At 33.5% G+C, this 19,855-nt stretch overlaps 1 protein-coding gene across 2 annotated transcripts in view; it reads right to left on the reverse strand.

Annotated features, from left to right (window-relative positions):
• The window catches only part of LOC146528574 (integrin alpha-PS3-like), a 33,996-nt gene that overhangs the window by 13,874 nt on the left and 267 nt on the right, over positions 1-19,855 (reverse strand). Inside the window, exons 2-20 of one of the 2 annotated variants that reach the window (XM_085203484.1) lie at positions 17,964-18,094; positions 17,633-17,736; positions 17,081-17,195; positions 16,212-16,364; positions 15,425-15,529; positions 14,670-14,758; positions 13,873-14,106; positions 13,514-13,628; positions 12,878-13,051; positions 12,374-12,556; positions 11,841-11,965; positions 11,023-11,089; positions 10,353-10,497; positions 9,748-10,107; positions 9,225-9,309; positions 1,945-2,007; positions 1,308-1,425; positions 698-764; positions 191-308 (exon numbers count right to left, since the gene is read on the reverse strand). In XM_085203484.1, the coding sequence (XP_085059610.1) occupies positions 191-308; positions 698-764; positions 1,308-1,425; positions 1,945-2,007; positions 9,225-9,309; positions 9,748-10,107; positions 10,353-10,497; positions 11,023-11,089; positions 11,841-11,965; positions 12,374-12,556; positions 12,878-13,051; positions 13,514-13,628; positions 13,873-14,106; positions 14,670-14,758; positions 15,425-15,529; positions 16,212-16,364; positions 17,081-17,195; positions 17,633-17,736; positions 17,964-18,094 (2,551 nt within the window). The remainder of the gene's footprint in view (positions 1-190; positions 309-697; positions 765-1,307; positions 1,426-1,944; positions 2,008-9,224; positions 9,310-9,747; positions 10,108-10,352; positions 10,498-11,022; positions 11,090-11,840; positions 11,966-12,373; positions 12,557-12,877; positions 13,052-13,513; positions 13,629-13,872; positions 14,107-14,669; positions 14,759-15,424; positions 15,530-16,211; positions 16,365-17,080; positions 17,196-17,632; positions 17,737-17,963; positions 18,095-19,855) is intronic. The other variant, XM_085203485.1, reaches the window with a different exon arrangement.

A 19,855-nucleotide genomic window follows, 5' to 3' on the forward strand; every position in this document is an offset into this window, starting at 1 on the left:
TCATACAAAATTTGATAATATTTTTTTAAATTTACCCCTGTCGTTGTTTCAATTCCCTTATCAAAATTAATGGCACAATTAGCATTTTTTATTTGTCAAATTTAGACTATAAAAGAGACCATTGAAATTTAATGTTATTCTAATTAATCTGAATTATATTATAAATTTATAAAAACCAATTATTACGTACCTTATATAGTGTTAAAGTTATTAGGAAAAGAAGTAGGAGACCTGCGACACTGCCAACAATTATCGGCCATATTGGCGGCGACGGCTCCAGGATCAATGTGGTTGTTACTGAAGAACTCCTGTAGATTATATATGCATATTATTTATCATCACTGTATCCTGCATACAGCTGGGAAGGTAAAGGGAACCTAGTTTAAAATATTTAATTTCCCACGCACCACTACATTTTCAAGATATTGTCTGTTGAGTGATATCGATCACAGAATTGAGACCGGTTTTAAATAAAGGCCTGAGAGAAGATTTCCTAATATTCCGGGAATATTAAGGGAAATACAGGAACGGGAATGGGAAAAACTAGAACTCATTTTTTTTATTATTTACGTAAACGATGTTGCGGATGCCTACTAGTCTATTACATAAATATATATAAGAATTGAAGATTATATCTGGAAAAGAAACCATGTTAAGCACAAATTAACAAACATAACTATGTATTTCAAAAACTTACTTATTTTGTCCTTCTAATATAATGACAGTGGTAATATTGTACTCTATTTTCTCTTCCAAGAATTCACCTAAAAATACAGTCAAATAGATAACCTCTTTTTCTTACAGAAGTCGGTTAAAAGTGAGGGTACAAGTGGAAATAAATTATATTTATATTTAAGATGAGTATTGACGTTGTCATGGTACAACGGCGCATACTCTTATTGTAAACGAGATATTTGTGAGCTTAATTTCCATTCAGGGAAATGAACTATATTCGTTTCTTTGCCCTGATCAGATCAGATCAGAGCAGAGCTCAATGTTGAACTCCGCCACTCAACACACAGTAAGTCAAAAATTTATTTTAGACTGTTTTAACATTAGGTTTCCTCTGCCTATTCTGCTGAATGTGTAAAAAAGGTTTTTAAATTCAATAATTCATTAACAAATCTTAATGAAGTTTTGCCAAGGATATATTACTTAATATAACTACTTACTTACATATTACTTTATATATTTTTTATAACACCAAAATAATCATTTTAAAATCAAAATCAGTAAACAGGAAATCTTTTGGCTGTACCTTTTCACATACGTAAAATAAAGCGCAAAAAAACAAAACATATATTCACCATGTAGACTCAAATCGAATTTCAAAGGCAGAATGATAGATTGGGAAACCTTAGCCGGCATCATCCATTCGCACTCCGCACTTTCCGAACACCCTTTAATACGACTTGACAGATTCACCTAAGAAATTAAACAGTAATTGAAAATACGTTTTTTTCTATTCTAAACAAATAAGTCTAATTCTAAAGAAATTAATTATTCAATATTTTTATTTCCTCGCTCTGGTAATATGCCCTGCGATATACAAGATATAGCGTAAAGCTAAGAACATAACCATCTCTCACGTTCTGGTAACAAGACAGTTTGGTGTTTAGTTTGCCACTCAACAAGTAATGTCTCGATGTCTAATTTTGTTTTTTTTAATTAAGTTAAAAATTAGTCTATCTGTCTCTATTAAAGAAAAACCACGTTTATGTCCTAATTTCAGACACTGTATGCTTAATGGAGGAACTTAATGCCGCTGCCAGAGCGTAGCTATGAAAATAATTTAAATACAATCTTTTACACGAATAAGCATCGAAAACACAGTCATCGTGTTACCAGTCTCCCGCCGTTTCACTAGCTCAAGAAGGAAGGCCTCTCATTGAATGTAAGTGATTAATTTAAATTTTATTTATCACAATTTATCTTGCAATTTACCTTATCAGGAAGATTTATCAGAAGTCGTAAATGTAACCAATCAGATGGTCCCAAATTTGTTATCTGTAATAAATTATAAAATTATATTAAAAAACCGGTTAGTGCCAGTCACACACGCCTACCGATGTACCAGTTTCAGGATTGTAGGTCAACGGGAAGAACAGCTTATAAAAGTTATGTTTTCGGGTATAAGTATTCATTTTGTATGAAATGAACTACAAATATTAGATTGTAATTATTTTTTCTCGCTTCGTGCCAAATTCCATAAGTGTATGTCCACGGGGAGTATAGATTTTGATTCCGTGGCAAATTTCATACAAAATGCAGCAAAATCTTTTGAATGCGCTAACTTAGAAGCTTGATTTTTTCTGTGCTTTCAGAGAACCATTTTATTTTTAACTAGCGGACGCGCGCAGCTTCGCTTGCGGGGAAATTCTAATAAACCATGAAACATTATGTGTTCAATGAAATATTTTTAAGAGTCTAAATTTCAAATTTTATAAAAATCGGTGGCGATTTAAGAATTTTTCCATACAAACTTTCAACCCCTTATTTGCACCCTTAGGGAAAGAATTCTAGAAAATTATGAAACATATGTGTTGAATGAAATACTTTTAAGAGTCTGACTTGCAAATTTTATAAAAATTGGTGCAGATTTAAAAAAAATCTATACAAACTTTGAACCCCTTATTTGCACCCTTAGGGGGAGAATTCTAGAAAACGATGAAACACGTATTCAATTAAATACTATTAAAAATCTAAATTTCAAAATTTTATAACAATCGGTGCCGATTTATTTTTTTTTCCATACAAACTTTAAATCCCCTTTTCACTCTTTTAGTGTTAAAATTTTTCAAAATCCTTTCTTAGTGGATGTCCAGATTACGAAAGTAAACATCTGTCCCAATTTCACGTTTCTACGCACAGCGGTTACGTCTGTGCGTGCGTCTTACCTCAGTCAGTGAGGACAAGTCCTTTTATATATATAGATATGGATGAACAACAACAACTTGGGCGCTAATAGTCAGACGCTATAACGCTGTGCTAAAAAGTATTTGTAAAATACTTTATAAATTCTCTGGTATATGTTTTGGTTAATAAAATTTATCGCCAAGTTATAAAGCTAAAAAATAATACAGCTGCGTCGTCTAACAGATGTCGTGTTTGCTTAACAACTTTACATATTTCAATATTCAGAAGGAACAAGCGCCAAACTTCTACTTTGCTGAGCTTTTACAAACGAAGCTCTACATTGACTAAACAATTAAAAGCGATAGGAAGCAGAATCGGTCAATTCTGAGTATTATTTAGTGGTAGAGGTTTCGTATATGTCGGCTGGTGATAATTTATTTCAATATTAAGAATAAATTCATAATTAGTTAATTAATTACAAAAGATGTTTTAAGGAGTAAAATTAGAATTAACATTTAAGAGTTAATAAAATGCTGTAATTATTGAATTGATGGTTCTGTATTTGTCAGCTTCCGGTGGCGCCACTTTGGGCGCGTCACCGTTGTCAATGTCATTGTTAATTTATAAAAGGCCGTGCGGGTGTTGTACGCTCAGTCGAGGCTCTGCCACGGCTCGGAGCACTACTCGTGCTCCACCGCTGGTTAACCTCGACTATTTTAATTATGAATGTGGTTAAGACCTATTTGTAATTATACTGGACTGGAGCAGTGAAAGGCGAGTGTTGATATATCGGAAAGGGATCCCTTAAGCCTACTCCTGGGGTCACAAGTCCCAGGCACTGCTCCAAGCCATCATTTAAAGAATAAGATAATGTTGTTATTATTTTCCTTGTAATTTACTATGTTTCCAGTTATTATTTGGTTCATTTATTTGTCTTAGATTTACTTATTTGTTTAATTAAGTATTTCGAGTAAAACCAAAGGCCAGGACATGGTCGGAGGTTCTACTCGTTTATTTTTAATATCTATTACGCCTTTTTATTTCCGACATCAGAAGCGGGATAGATCCAGCAGGTCCATCCTTTCACATCTTCTCAACAAACAAACGTGCCAAGGCATTCGGAGACACTCTTGCTAATAGAAGAGATGAGAAACGCTGTCTAAGCAACATCAGGCTAGTATGTAAGTTAGTCATGAGTTACTTGCAAGTTTATTTACTACATTCAACTACAACAATACTATGACTAAGATTGAGTAATATTTATATCGCTACATTCAATCCAGAGGAGGACGTACTTTTAAGGAACTGGCGTAATCACGCTGAACAAGAAAAAAAAAAAAAAACATGTGTAGAGAATGGTGATTTACAGATGCGGTCAAGGCAGAGTTTGAATGTTTACAATGAACTGGCTTTTATCTAGTGGAGTGTGCGTCTAGTGGGTGTGCAACTATTCCCGAATTAACCGGTCACATCTACTTTTAGGCCTCGAGAAGTTGGATCACGTAAACCGCCCATACCTCACTGGCGTCCCATATGAGCGATAAATCGTCAGGGGTCTATAGTCTGCTTTGGGTATGAAGGGGCTGGACAAACTCAATTCAGTTGTAATAGACTGACAAATAAAGTGAGTGACCACGGACCATTTTTGAATTCAGATTCTGCTTTTGAAGCTAGTTCAGACAGATCAGAAGAAGCCTGGGCCTAAATGCAATTACTGTGGCAAAGTTGGGCGTGTGGAGTTTGAGTGTTTCAAAAGAATTGGTGATGATTCTAACATAGTCAACTAGGTGAATGAAAGTAATGAACTATTTTTTTTTTTTTTTATGGAAAAAGGACAAGGCAAATCTTTTGATGCTGAAAGGAATAGGTAGTAGGAGCGTTTCAGTCTTGTCTTTTCAACAAATTGAGACTGTGTGTGGTATTAATAGTGTGTTTGTCGAGATAGTGTTTCGCATTATTGAAGACATTGAAACTCCTTGTGTCGTTTTTAATTGGTGCGGATATAGTTGAGGGAGAAGGGCTGAGTGTACTTTTACCGAGCAGGGTATCACTGTGTTAAGAAAATTTTGAGAAGCCATTTTGGGATATTGACTCTGACTTGATCGACTAAACGAAAATTAATGAATTTACGATTTGATGACCGATGGTGTGGCCCGAGAGAGTGCTTCTTGATTAGCGAGCCCGGTAATTCTTGTGAAAGAGGAAACGGTGAGGATAGAATGTGCACGCATTGCTGCGAGCTTAATAAAAATACAGTTCCTATCAAATTTCCATTACCTATGGTTTCGGATCGACTCTGTGAATTGTCAGACGCCGCATACTTATTATATGCCTCGATATGGCGCAGGGATTTTGTCTAATACCTATTGGTGGGACTTTCATTCCTAGAACTGGTCCAGCTGATTTCTTTGAATATGCAGGAATGTCTTCTGGATTGACTAACGCCCCGGCGGAGTTTTGGCGGTGATTATGACTGCTCTTCGACCGTTATGGGTAACATTTTCGTCTATATGGATAATGTTTTCATGGAGTATGGAGCTTTTTCGGAAGGTCTGCAAATTCTGAACGGGCTTTTGGTAGCTTTATCCATACCTATATTATAAATTCGAAAGTAACTCTGTCTGTCTGTCTTTTACGCAATCAGGGCCAAACCGCTAATTTAATTGTGATAAAATACTCATATAGAGATACTTGAGGGTCCCGGGATGAACATAGGATACTTTTTTTTCTCATATTTGTAATATTTTCGATATATGCCAATATATTAAAATAATTAATTTGACAAGCAATTTATTCCGCCATGTTAATAACAATCGTCGCTACAGTAAGTTTGCTTAACGCATACATGGCGCGCGCCGATATAGATTTGTAGACATTAACAAAAATTAAATGATTTCTATAATTTGATATTCGTCCTTATGAAAATAAATATAATAGTCACTTTTAGCATTTCATCTTGATGGAAATTATAGTTTACTGTATAACATTCTAATAAATAATTAAGGAGATGTCACTGATTCGAAATGACCTAGCCTACGAGTGGTATAGTATGATCGACGCGAACGGGCAGATGACTTTGATGATTTTGTAAATTTTTATATATTTTCGAATTACTATTATTTTTTATGTAATTATTTGCTGCTTATAATTAATTTATCTCAGTTCGGTTATCTATACCGATGTTATACACTTAAAATATCGTAATTTTAATCATTTGGGATTTTATTTAATATTGTTCGCAAAAATTAATAATTATTTAATATAGAAAAATGTTTAGTACGCGCGCACGGCAAACTTTAGGTACTTTTTCTAATATTAAGAATTTCCTTTAGTTACTTTTACTTCTTTTGTTTGTTCATTTCGGTTACTCAGATATTTTTTTTCTAATAATAAATCTCCATTTATTATTATTTTTTTAACTTATTTTAATTATTTAGACTTATATTTTCGCGGGCGTAGCCGCGTCCGGGCCCACTAGTATATTATATATATAGAGGCTGGATTTTCTATAAATGCCGGGAAGTGTTTATTCTTCAAAGCAAGATTGAATGCCTAGGTGACCTAATGTCTAACGGTACTTTACGCCCGGGTTCAAGAGGGGTTGAGCCGCTTGAGGGGTTGCCTGTGCCAGCCAATGTCGGGCGGTAGCGTCGGTTCTGTAACCCAGCGGGTCGTTTTGGACGATTTATTTGAAGCTTAATTTATTTGAAGCCTTTTTAAAGCGTATGATGCTGCTTTACAGCCTGACCGGGGAGGAATGCTAGGTTTGAATCGACTCCTGATTGTGGGAAGTGCTGGACTTGATGTGATGCGGCGCCTAGCTTAGGCACCAGTGCTAGCGGTTTTTGGGGAGGATTGGCCGATCGAGCTGCATGCGGATGCAAGTAACACGGGACTTGGAGCTGTCCTTATTCGAGGACATGAAGGTGGTGCTTATTTTTAAAATAATTTAATTTCAAAAATTTAATATCGACAAGGAAACCTATTTCATTTGATACAATTTACATGGATGCTACAGGACGTTTCGCAGGGAAAGGTGTCTAACATTAATGTGTGGTCATGCTGATCGATGCATACGCGAAATATATGACTTTGGCATATGACAACTGATGCGACGGCGAGCGCAATGCTTCGTACGCTAGAACGTAGTTTTGTCGTTTGGGTTACTAAAGACAAATTATAAGTGATCAGGATGCGGCCTATGGAGTTGAGCTTGGGAAGTTATGTAAAAATTATGGTATTCATCAGCATTACATGGCTCTTGGCGTAAGCCATACTAATATACAGATTGAACGTGTCATGGCAGTCCAGTGTTTAGGAATGGACTGGCGATTATCCGGAATTATGTCAGAAGGGTTGGAAAAGGGGATTAGGTGCGCTTTCGTTGGCAATTGACTGTTCTAGGCATAGAACTGCAAATGTTGGTCCTGAAGGGGATCTGTCTGATTCACTGAGTCGGACGGACGGGGATGATTGTATTGGAAGGAGGATTGGTACTGGAAGTGCTGAGAATAAATTAGGGTTCGACGGAGGAGAAGCTAACGTGGAAGGATTCCAAAATAGACGAAATAGTTTTGTTCAGAGCGGGACCTAGTACTCAAATTGGATTAGAACTTAGGTGCCCTGATGCATATGAAATCTGAAAAATGTTACGTGAAGTAGAGGGTATGACTGGAGGAGGAGAACTGACGGAGATTTCTCATGAACAACTGCTATTGGCGCCCAAACCAGGTGAGAGAGTGATGGTGCAGGATTCCGTGTCGGCATCGGGAGAGGTGACAGATAAAGGACCCACCTGAACCTACTTATCAAACTTCAACATAAAATGTTAATCATTCTATCAATACAAATGACTTTTTGTTTATAAGTTTTTGCTCATAAGAAAGTTGTTTGACTATGTTCATTATTATTGTTATTTTTGTTTTATAAAAAATAAATTAAAAAAAAAAGGTTGTTGAGTTTTAATAATTTTGTTGAGGACAGGGGCCTCCAAAATTTGTGTGTGTGAACAATTTTGTTGAGGACAGGGGCCTCCAAAATTTGTGTGTGAACAATTTTGTTGAGGACAGGGGCCTCCAAAATTTGTGTGTGTGAACAATTTTGTTGAGGACAGGGGCCTCCAAAATTTGTGTGTGTGAACAATTTTGTTGAGGACAGGGGCCTCCAAAATTTGTGTGTGTTTGTGACGAATTTTGTTGAGGACAGGGGCCTCCAAAATTTGTTTATTATATTTATTTAATATTTTCTTTTAACTGCAACGTTGACAGCGTTTAAGCGGTAGTAATTTTGTAGAGGACAGGGGCCTCCAAAGTTTACTTGCTACTTGAAGGTTTTCAATATTTATTAATTTATTATGATAAAGGTCAGGGGCGACCTTATTGCAGAATGGCCGTGTCGGCTGGTGATAATTTATTTCAATATTAAGAATAAATTCATAATTAGTTAATTAATTACAAAAGATGTTTTAAGGAGTAAAATTAGAATTAACATTTAAGAGTTAATAAAATGCTGTAATTATTGAATTGATGGTTCTGTATTTGTCAGCTTCCGGTGGCGCCACTTTGGGCGCGTCACCGTTGTCAATGTCATTGTTAATTTATAAAAGGCCGTGCGGGTGTTGTACGCTCAGTCGAGGCTCTGCCACGGCTCGGAGCACTACTCGTGCTCCACCGCTGGTTAACCTCGACTATTTTAATTATGAATGTGGTTAAGACCTATTTGTAATTATACTGGACTGGAGCAGTGAAAGGCGAGTGTTGATATATCGGAAAGGGATCCCTTAAGCCTACTCCTGGGGTCACAAGTCCCAGGCACTGCTCCAAGCCATCATTTAAAGAATAAGATAATGTTGTTATTATTTTCCTTGTAATTTACTATGTTTCCAGTTATTATTTGGTTCATTTATTTGTCTTAGATTTACTTATTTGTTTAATTAAGTATTTCGAGTAAAACCAAAGGCCAGGACATGGTCGGAGGTTCTACTCGTTTATTTTTAATATCTATTACGCCTTTTTATTTCCGACATATATGATTGTTTTATATTATAAAACAATTCTATATTATGGTGCTCTCTTACTCTAAATAGTAGGAACCAATTAATTTGTATATTATATTTGTACTTCTCGATTATATTAAAATGCTTCTAATGATAAATAAGAAAATGTCTTCATATTAGATATAATATAGGTATTACGTTTCTTGTATTGAATGATGAATTACTTAATTATAACAATTTAAAGCTAATTAGAAAAACTTATTAAGAATTGTTTGTACCTAATTCGATTAAAAATTGCTCAATTTAGAATAGTTTCTGTAAACACTCATATATTCCTATAATAATATAAATTACACTGAGGAATCCAACTCACCTCGTAATAATGCTGCATAGTAACGTTGGCCGCTTCGCTGAGTTTATCTCTCGTCACAGCAAGCGTCGCATTTGGCAGCGCTCGCCTGATATTAAAATATGAAAGAAATATATTTCCTGTTTTGTTATTCAATTTGCTTATTTCTTGTGAAACTATGTAAATATAATATTTTTTTTGTATTTGTAAATATCTAACGAGGTCTTAGAGAATAATAGGAAAAAGCCAATGCGTTCTCCAATCATCAATAATTTTAGAAAAGCTATGTAGGCAGAACGAACCTAATCCTAATACATGCTGTTCTTCACCGCTTAACATTGGCGTATAATTTCAAAGGCTTTAATCTTTTTTTAATCTTTCGTAAGATTTTCTGATGGGCACAAGAATGTTCCACGTGATGGACACTGCGCTTCACCATTACACGCCCATGCCGCATAATTTCTAAAACTTTGAGAAAAATCGAATCCACTACCACATGTTTGTGTTTAGATGAAAAAAAAATCTAAAAATATTCAAAATAACTCACCCATTTACCACAAAGATGGCTCTAGGTGTGATCTTTATCACTTGCTCCTGTACTCTCTTTTCAATATCCATTTCATCAAACATTCGATCATCTAAGGTGGCCACTACTTTAATTTCTTCTATAGTATCTTTATGTATCTTCATAAACTCTAATTCTATTTCATATTCGACTGTTTCCGCACGTTTTAGAGGTGCGGGTAAATCACAAGTCACGTTGAGTTGTTCTAAGGAACATTCCCTTGGTAATCTCTTTGGTGGATATGGTAAAATTATATAGATTTTGGCTCCAAATGACGGTTCCTCTTTATTAAATACAGTTACTTTAACACCTAGCTTGTCGTCTGTCCCCGGTACGTAAGTGCTGTAAGAATAAAAAATAAAATAAAAAAATAAAACCCAACTCAACTACTCCTAGTCTCTTTATCTTGGAGTCGATGCCAACATATATAGATATTTCATAAATTATTATTTTAGCTTTTGTTCTGTGTATTTAATTTCAGGTCTAAGATCACCCCAACTTTATACACTTATCGATGTAGGACAAATAATTATATATTATATTTATAGATTAATATTATATATCTTATAATTATTTATTTACATTACCTATTCAACAGCTGTAACGACATAATCAACCACGGCTTACAAATCAAATCTTCTCCACAGTCCTTCATCAATTGTATATCAAAAGATGAATGCAACCTGGAGTTATCAGAAAGCCTCGCAGCATGAGATGGTAAGGTTGTGCTATCTGAAATGATTAAAAAAGCTAAAGACGTTTCTCTATTCTCTATTTATTATAGATACATTGAGTAGCGTTCAAAGCGCGAACGCCGGGAGTTTGTAGAAATTACAACATTCCTTAAGAATATTTTTTCAGAAACCGTATAAAAAATTCAAAGTAACGTCTTATAAGTTTTCTACAAAATATTATTTTTCCTACTTCCTGTGTGAAATAACGCTTTTTTCCTAATTCTCCTAATTCCTGTGTGAAATAAAATAGTAAAATCGTTTAGTAATGGGATTTCAGTGTCCTCTGGACCTACAGTTATGAAACTTGACCAGAAATTTGAAATTACAATACAAATAAAAGAAAAAATACTTAATAGAAAAAATATTAGAAACATATATACAGTTCATTTCATGCAAAATGAATGCATAGTAGGTATATTACCCGTTGACCTGCAATTCTGTAGTTGGTATGGAACCTTCGGTGAGCGACTGAGACTAACACTTGTCCAGGTTTTTTATATTTCTAAATATCTTTTCAACTTACCTTCCCACTCTTCGTTTTCTTCTAATTGGAGCTTCATTGAAATAGGCCTTGAAAGGTCTGCTGTTGGCTAGAAAGAAAAATTATGTACATTATTTTACAATGCAATTATAAGTTGTCTATATGAATAAAAATCAACTTGATTCGGAATGATTTTTTCGATTGAAGCATTTTTTTTTAAATTTAACATTACTTGAAAAAAAAAAGAGAACTATTATTTGAGATAGGTATAAAGTTCATAAGTATTTACTATAAATGTGATTAAGCTTAAATAATGTATATATTTTTTTATTTTTAAAAAACTATTAATATTACAAATTTAATATCAAAATCCAAATGTGTATAAATCCAAAGCCTTAAAATATAATTTGTACATATTTTTGTAATTAATTAAGTGGCGATAAAATAGTCAAGTAAATTTTATTTTTTTTTTTTTTATGGAAAAAGGACACGGCAGACGAGCATTCGGGTCACCTGATGGTGATCACCGCCGCCCACGACTCGTGCAACACCAAAAAAAATTAATGTAGTCTTAGATAACAAGTTGGCAACTTAAAAGAATGACAGGATTTTCTTAAAGATATATTTGTTATATGAACGTAGAAAATGTACAATAAAATAATATATGTTTAAAGTAATGTCTAAATATATAAATAACGAAAAGAAATGCATATGATAACAAATAGTTTGTAGTATAAGAAATAATGACAATAAAAAAAAAATGATAATTAAAATTTTAAAAGAAACTCTACACTCTTCCTCCCTCATTTTAATTTCCTTTTAACCCTATTCGCGAGCTGATAAATAATAAACGTGCCTACCTTTAATTCAACAACTTGTTGGTCGCAGTTCTCGGTGCCAGCGAAAATGCTTACATTGAATTCTGAATCACCTTTTATATACACTCTATTCTCTTTTGGATCAATTATTATTTTGACCTTAAATTCTGTAAAGTTTTTTATTAATTATAAAATACAATTAATATATATGTATGTATGTGACAATATATGTTTTAGTCAATTAAACGTAAATAATAAAAAAAAACCGTTACCCAATTTCCTTTCAATTTTCATCACATTGGTGATTGAATGGCGGAAACAACAATCACTGTGTCTACCCGAGCTGGGAAATACTGTAATCGCGATTGTTTGTGCGACTGTTGTTAGTTAGATTTCATTGGCAAAGCGCGGCGTTAGGTTCCGCCACTCAACACATATGTAATTGTATATTGTTTCTATGTAATTGAATTGTACTTTAACTAACATTAAACTACTTAATGTATGTAAAAGTGGTTTTTACATATCTATTTTAGTCTCGAAACTATAAAAGCAAGAAGAAAATGATTTCCTCACACCTTTTTTGACGTGTGACCAAGTTTTCAATTGTGATGCTTTGACACAGAACAAAACGGTGAATTTCGTCGCATTTTGCGGTAAATTCGTGATGTCGGGCACATATATCGACGTTTCTACGTACATGCTTGGTATGCAAGGGAAAACGTATGCAGCGTTCGTGTTAAATGCACCAATTGAAAGTTCTGTAAAAATTAAATAAAATATTTAAAAATAATTGAATTAGCTTCAAGTAATTAGTTTACTTTAAATAATGGGAAGCTTAGGATTAAGTGATAATATGTTAATAGACTCTCCCCACTTACCTCAAACAACTTTGCTTACGAAAGAAAAATCCTTATTTGGACAACGTATAAAAATTTTGACCGAAGCGGGACTCGAACCCATGCCTCCTGGAAACTGCCCAGGTGATCTAACCACTAAGCCATACGTTCTCATCAAATTGTCGTCGTTCAAAGCATATATTTTCTAACTTACCATTACAATTATCATAACTAAGAACTTACCATTACAATTATCTCCGTTCACATCCAAACCAGTTGAGATAGAATACCCAAATGATTTAGAATCTTTTACCATTATCTTTTGTAGATATTGAGGGTTTAGACCGTTCCGTTCTCCTTTGAATATGTATACAGCTCCTTTTCCATCATCCTCCCATGGCGCTCCTATAGCAATATCTACAACAAAAATATTTATTTTTTTGTATCTATAGAACTATTTCGTCATTGAGGCCATCGTGATGCAAGGGCATTAGTATGCACGTGAAGGTTCTGGGTTCAATTCCTACTCGATGAATTTTATTTATTCATGGTTTTATTTATTCATGTTTTCGCTCTATCCATGCGGTGTTGAGTTCGGCCATCCAACACGCAATGCTTTAAAAATTGGTGGTAATAGGGATATAGAAGTATCTGAAAGGGCAACGAAAGTATCTGACTAGGGAACGGAGTAACAAGGAAGTAGAAGAAAGAAAGTGTTTGAATATGGAATGGATGTGTTAAAACTACATATGTTCTCTCCGCCTAACTTTTTATATGCCATATACATATAAATGCGTAAGGCTAAAAAAACTGGAACATACTGTTATACCCGATTTCAAATTTTATAGCATCAAACATGCAATCTCAAGTACTTATTACCATTAAATCCATCTCCATTAACATCCCCCAAGTTAGCAATAGCACTGCCAAATCGACTGCCACTGTTACTAGAACCTATTACGTAGTCGACAGGTGAAAGAATGAATGTGTTATTCTGAAAAATTATAAGAAAATAATGATGAGAATAGAGAAGAAAAAGAGAAGATAGAAAATATTGACAGACAGTGATGGAAACGCTACCGGATCCGCTGCTCTCTTAAGTTTCAACATAATATTAGTTTTCTTAGGTAGAAACTTAAATATTTCATTGATTACATATAAAATATTTTTATATTATTTGTCTTATGAGGTAAGAAGAAAAAAATTAGAAACCTAATTTAGTTAAAAAAATTACTAACATTTTCCTCATCAGTTTTAGTCATGTACACAAAAACAGCTCCCTGATCATAATGAAGACCACTGTCTTTCTTGACAAAGTTGGGAGCACCAACCAGTAAGTCCGAGAGTCCATCTCCGTTTATGTCCACACAACACAGTGCCCCTCCAAAATAAGCTCCCAATTGTGGACCTTGGATTTTAGCCTTTACATGCAAGGGCTCATTTTCTACGACAGGTGGACTAAATATGAAAACCTGTGATGGCAAAAACATTATTTTTTAATAAAGACTACAATTTCTGCAGTTACGTCTTTTGTTTTAAAATTGTACCAAAATAGATATATTAAGTAGTCTAGAAAGCTTAATGGTTTTCTCTTTAGTTTTTTATTAACAATTTATAGTAAAATGCTTTATAAAATTTGTTTACTTAGCCTCAAAGTATATTAAAAGGCCTATGTCCACCAGTTGACAAAAGGTTAACGTGATGACGATGACTAATATATATATATATATATATATATATATATATATATATTATGATTAATATTCTTACGGACTTCAGTCTAGCATAGCAATTAAATTCAAATTTCATTTCATTTCATTCAAAATTCAATTTATTGCAATACAGCTTATTATTATAATCATCATTATTACAATTGTGAACGAATAATATAGAAGTCTATATGTTAACAGATTATTTCATCTCTTGGATAGATACTTGTTCCTGAACTTCTTATTAAAATTTTTTTCAAAATTCATCAAGATTATTTGCACTAAAGTAAATAAGTAATTGCTATTAATGTTTAACTTAAACGTACTTGTCCGTATCCTCCTTTAGATCTTGGTGCACCAGCGACATATAAAGTGCTTCCATCTGGTTCAAAAATACCAGATTCTACACTATATCCTATGAAAAGAATTAATATATAATAGTTTTACGCTTTATCCTCTACCTACCCTAGCAAGGTAACCAAACGCTACAATCTCTGCATACTTCTTTCACCTTGTCCACTCAAGAAGGACCATGAGGACTTTTTACATGCCCTTCACATACATCCGGTATTTGCGTTTTTGAAGATCAACCGAGGGGTCTCTTACTACTACTTTTCCTTCGTAAACCGTTTTTTGCCATTCTTTCATCAATCGTTCGCTAGTTATGTCCAAACTAACTGAGCACGTTCTCCTTTATTCTCACTTGCTGGTATCTACCATTCTATGTAAGAATGAAAAGATTCATTGCGGACTCGATCAGCTAAACTGGCTCCCTATATTCAATGAGAAGATCCCATCACTACAGCACTCATCTTTCTTTCATTCTTCTTCTTTCACATCCTTCTTTCAGAGTGGTTGCAGTAAGCCGTCGTATTCTGAGGATGCAATCCATCATCTAGGAATACTCAATGACAAAATTTATAAAATAGTTAAAAGTCGAGAATAAGCTAACATTCTTTAAATTATTATACATATACTTAAGATTATCAATATAGCGTTTCATCAATTTTCACATCATTGCTTTTTTATAAGTTGATTATAGAAATTTTATCAATATCAAATAGAATATAATTTTCCATACCAAAATAATTGTCTGGGCCTAATTCGTATGTGAAATACGGATTAGATATTTCCTGTAAACTAACATGTTCTGTCTCCGGTAGATATGAATATCCCACTACTCCACCTGGAATTAATTGGTATTGAGAAATAACTCATGTAAGTTTATCTAATTAAAATAATTTTAGTTCTAATTTTAGTAAAATTAATAATGACAGAGTTAAAAACAGGAAAACAAAAGTTGGGGTATTCCAAAAAGGAAAAAATTACAAAATATCTCATTTAGGAAAGAAAACAAAATTACCTGTTAAAAATATTTTTTTAAATATATTTGAGTTATATTTGGTACATATACTTATATATATGCGGCAAAGCGTGACGTTAAGTTTCGCCACTTAACACGCTATGCCCCCAGAGTTCAGCGGAAAGTAGGGACGGGATAGTCTTAATGGGAACAGAGTATCTTACTAGGTTTCCAGGTTCCCTCTTCTACAACGGAGGATAAAGCGTAAGCTAAAAAATATCGTACATAAAAAAAAAATATCTATACCACTTCTATTGTAACCTGTATGTAATAAGGAAGGTAGAGGGAACCTAGTATTACGATACTCCGTTATACACGTACCGCCCAAGAGTGAGGACAAGAAAATATTTCATTCCCATGAGTGAGCAAAATTGTAAGAATACAGATTCCCCCCCAAACGAGATTTAAGTCCAAATCTAAATTAAGCCTGTCCAACAGGACAAGAAAACCAATTAAACATAATTTGTTTTCCAAAACAAACTACCTCTCAGTTACTATTATTTACCTGTCCATTGTAAAAGTCCAGGTGCACCTAAAATTACGCTTTCATTGGTCACCTTCATAGAGAAACCAGCTTGACCGTAAGCATAAAAATTTTGATGTATACCATATTCTCCATATTCCTTTCTTAAACCTGAAGTTTTGTAAGCTTGACGATCTTGTAAAGCAGAGATAAAGTAATATTATTTATAAGTATAGATTAATTATTTTTAACCAATTTCTACAAAAAGTAGGTTCTCAATTTGACTATATTTTTTATGTTTGTTACGTCAGAACTTTCGACTGGGTAAACCGATTTTGATGATTCTTTTTATTTGAAAACTGGTGCTTTCCGTGTTGTCATGAGAAAACCATATACGTCTTAAGTTTGTATTGAATGTGTACGTGACAAATGGACGAATAACTCTATTTAGCTGATTCTATTTTATTGGAACTACCCAGAACTTAAAATCATTAAATAAAATAATATTTATCAGAAAATAAAACAAACATGAATCTAAATGGTAAAAAATAAATTTACTTAACATAAAGTAATACATATCGTGTCGAGCTAATGCTACAACACCTTAGTATCTTACCACAGTATCAAATTACTAAGCCTGTTTGTTTTGCTTAGTATCGACTAAACAAATAAAAAACACTTATTTAATAATTTTCATTTAACTAAATCTAAACACTATTTCTTTACTCTAAGTAAATGTATTTTATATTTTTCAGTTTACTTCTTGAAGTCACTTTAAAAAAAATATATAAGTACAATAGTAAAAACATAAGTTCCCGAGATATGTAGGTGCGTTTAACTACATATATAATATTCCGCTATATAATATTAATAGATAAGAAGAAGAAAGAAGAAGAAGATTTTGAACTTACTATTTTCCTGGAGTGGATATAATATAGAGCTGGTTCTCTTAGAAAGCATATAACAAGCACCGTTTGAAAGGTAGTGGGTGTCTTTGTAATCTCTTTTCCATCTCGGAGCGCACATCTGAAAATAAAATCGTTCTAATTAAACACTTCACTTTTAGGTCGAATATATTTTTTAATTTAATGTAATTGTTAATATTTTGAGAAAAAAAATTAATTTGATTATTTGTCGGTTTAAAACTGGCTATAATATTCAATTTTAACCTGCGGCTTCACCTCCTTGATAAATAGAAATAACTAAGAATTTTGTATTAGACTATTTCACTGTCAGACAGTAACTCTGACCATGATCCATTGTCTTGGAGTCCTTGGGGGATCCTACAGTGGGTGTCGAAAGGATATGGTGATGATGATGACTTAAGTTAAATTTTTCTTTCAATTTATAAGAAGCATATTAAGCTTAAATCAAACTCACATCACGTGTACACTAATATTTTAACTGACTGCCGAGATTACGTTTATACTAAAATTTTGTAATTAAAAAGGAAAATAAATTACCATTAACTTTCCATTTGGTACAACGCCAATTGTCGCTCCAAACCACATGTCATCTTTAATAAAATCTGCATTTAATATAAGTCTTCTGGATAATCTACTTTGGACTGAAACAAAAATAAGAATAGTGATTTAGAGGCCGTCGCAACGATATGGGATAGTGATTTACTATAGATTCGACTGTTGTAAGTTCGATTCCCACTTGCGGGAATGAATTATTTTCATTGACCCATTGTGGTCGTGTTGGGCTTACAGTCGCACACTTGGACCCCTTCACGAGGGTCAATTCAACTAACAACATAATTAAATAACATAAAAATAAAAAAAATCTTACCATCATTATCATGTCCTAAGGGATGGCAAGTAACATTTTTTTTATCCAAGTTAGTAATGGGACAAAAGTATATGAAACCAGATGTCACGTTGCGATAGGAATATTGAGCTAACGGAGCGCCAACTATGAGCCTGAAATAAAAAATAATTTAATTATACAATTGTTTTATTAGGTTCACGCTGTTTTTATCCCGCTGTCCTGCATATATCAGAGTAGGCAGAAGCAACATAATATCAAGATAAAAATGGGTCCACCACTCTCCGTCCAATTTTCTAATTGTTACTTTCTAAGTGGTATTACTATCAAATGAAACTAATTCCCTTGATTGGGGATCGAACCCACCACCATCGTGTACATCCATTCACAATCCCACCGTTTCACGACGGTTTCACAAATAGCACCGCATTTTCTTAACGTAAAATGGATTTTCCTTATCCGTATTGTAATTGGTAATTCATTCAAGTTACACAGATACTTGTCCCCCGAGTCTTATTTAATTGGTTTGGGCTTTAGAAGTAAAATAAATCTGTCACACGCGTTTTCCTTTATACGACGTATATTACGAATTGAGACCATCATGGCACAGTGGGAAAGTATGGTACTGTAAGCTAGGTGGATGTGGATTCGATACCCACTGACAGAAAAGACTATATTTACATATTTTTTATCAAATATAAATACATTTATTCTGTTAAGTTCGAGCGAAATCGGATTATCTATAAGTACATAAGTCTCCTTTTTAAATGGGGTATACGAAAGAAAACGTGTAACATGTAAAAAAAATATAAGTGACGGACATTGTTAGTTCGATTCCCAGCTTGTCCAAATATAAAATAGCAATATAAATATAAATATATATTTTGTATATGAATTTTCAAGTTTACTACTAGTTTTAAAAGTATAATTAGGAATGAAAATGCTATTACATTTTATTTTCGGTTTGGAAGTATTTCATTATAACTTCGCTGGGTTTGCATTAGGTATCTACATACGATTGTTAGTATTATTCATTGTATTAACAAAGATATAATTAATATAAGCTTCCGACGATCGTTTAATTTGCAAAAAGTTTTATATGCAAGTGTAACTCGATGTGGTCGTCGTGTGGCGTCGAAGTGGTCTTAGGTTTGATACATATTCGTGGGTATTATTCAATCTACGCTCTGAAGGCGTTGCTCAAGATAAAGCCAATAAACTCTCATAACATCAAACAGTATATAAATTATATATAAGCTGGGTAGGCGAAAAGAAGTGCTATGACACTCCGTCCCCCAATTAATTAATTAATGGAACTTAATGTCTTATTAAGAGAGCTTTGTCTAATTTAAATGTATAAAGATTAAAAAAGTAAACATATCATTAAAGAACATAAGTTGTTATAATGCTGATAGCATTGCAACAATGCATATAATCGGTTGAAATTAGTAAATATTCTCATTAAATGAAAGAAAAAAAAACGGCTTCCTTGATAACGTCTGACTGTGATTAGTTAATGCGATGCTTCTGGATTTGGTCCCTATTCGAGGGTATGAATTGTCAGACAAAATTCGGCGTTGGGTTCCGCCAATCAACACGCAATATCTCAAAAATTGGTTATTGTGTATACAGAATATAGCATGGTAGTCAAGGAGAATAAGGTTAACTAAAAAGAAAAATAATTTTAAAAAAGTGTCGTGAAATAAATAAATAATGTGAATAACTTCGTTTTAAATATATATGTACCTACTTCAAATAAAAATTAGTGTAACTTTTTCTGAGTTTATAACACGCATACACAAATAGGCTTGACATTAACATAAACACCAGAAGTAACGGAGAGCGGAGTGATTTAACTAAGTTCTTTCCTACCTTACTGCATACTAGAAAGCATGAAGAAGATTAGCAAAAACATT

This window comes from Heliconius melpomene, chromosome 19 (genome assembly GCF_056956725.1).
Source record: "Heliconius melpomene rosina isolate 202511_hmr_F chromosome 19, ASM5695672v1, whole genome shotgun sequence".
NCBI lineage: Eukaryota > Metazoa > Arthropoda > Insecta > Lepidoptera > Nymphalidae > Heliconius > Heliconius melpomene.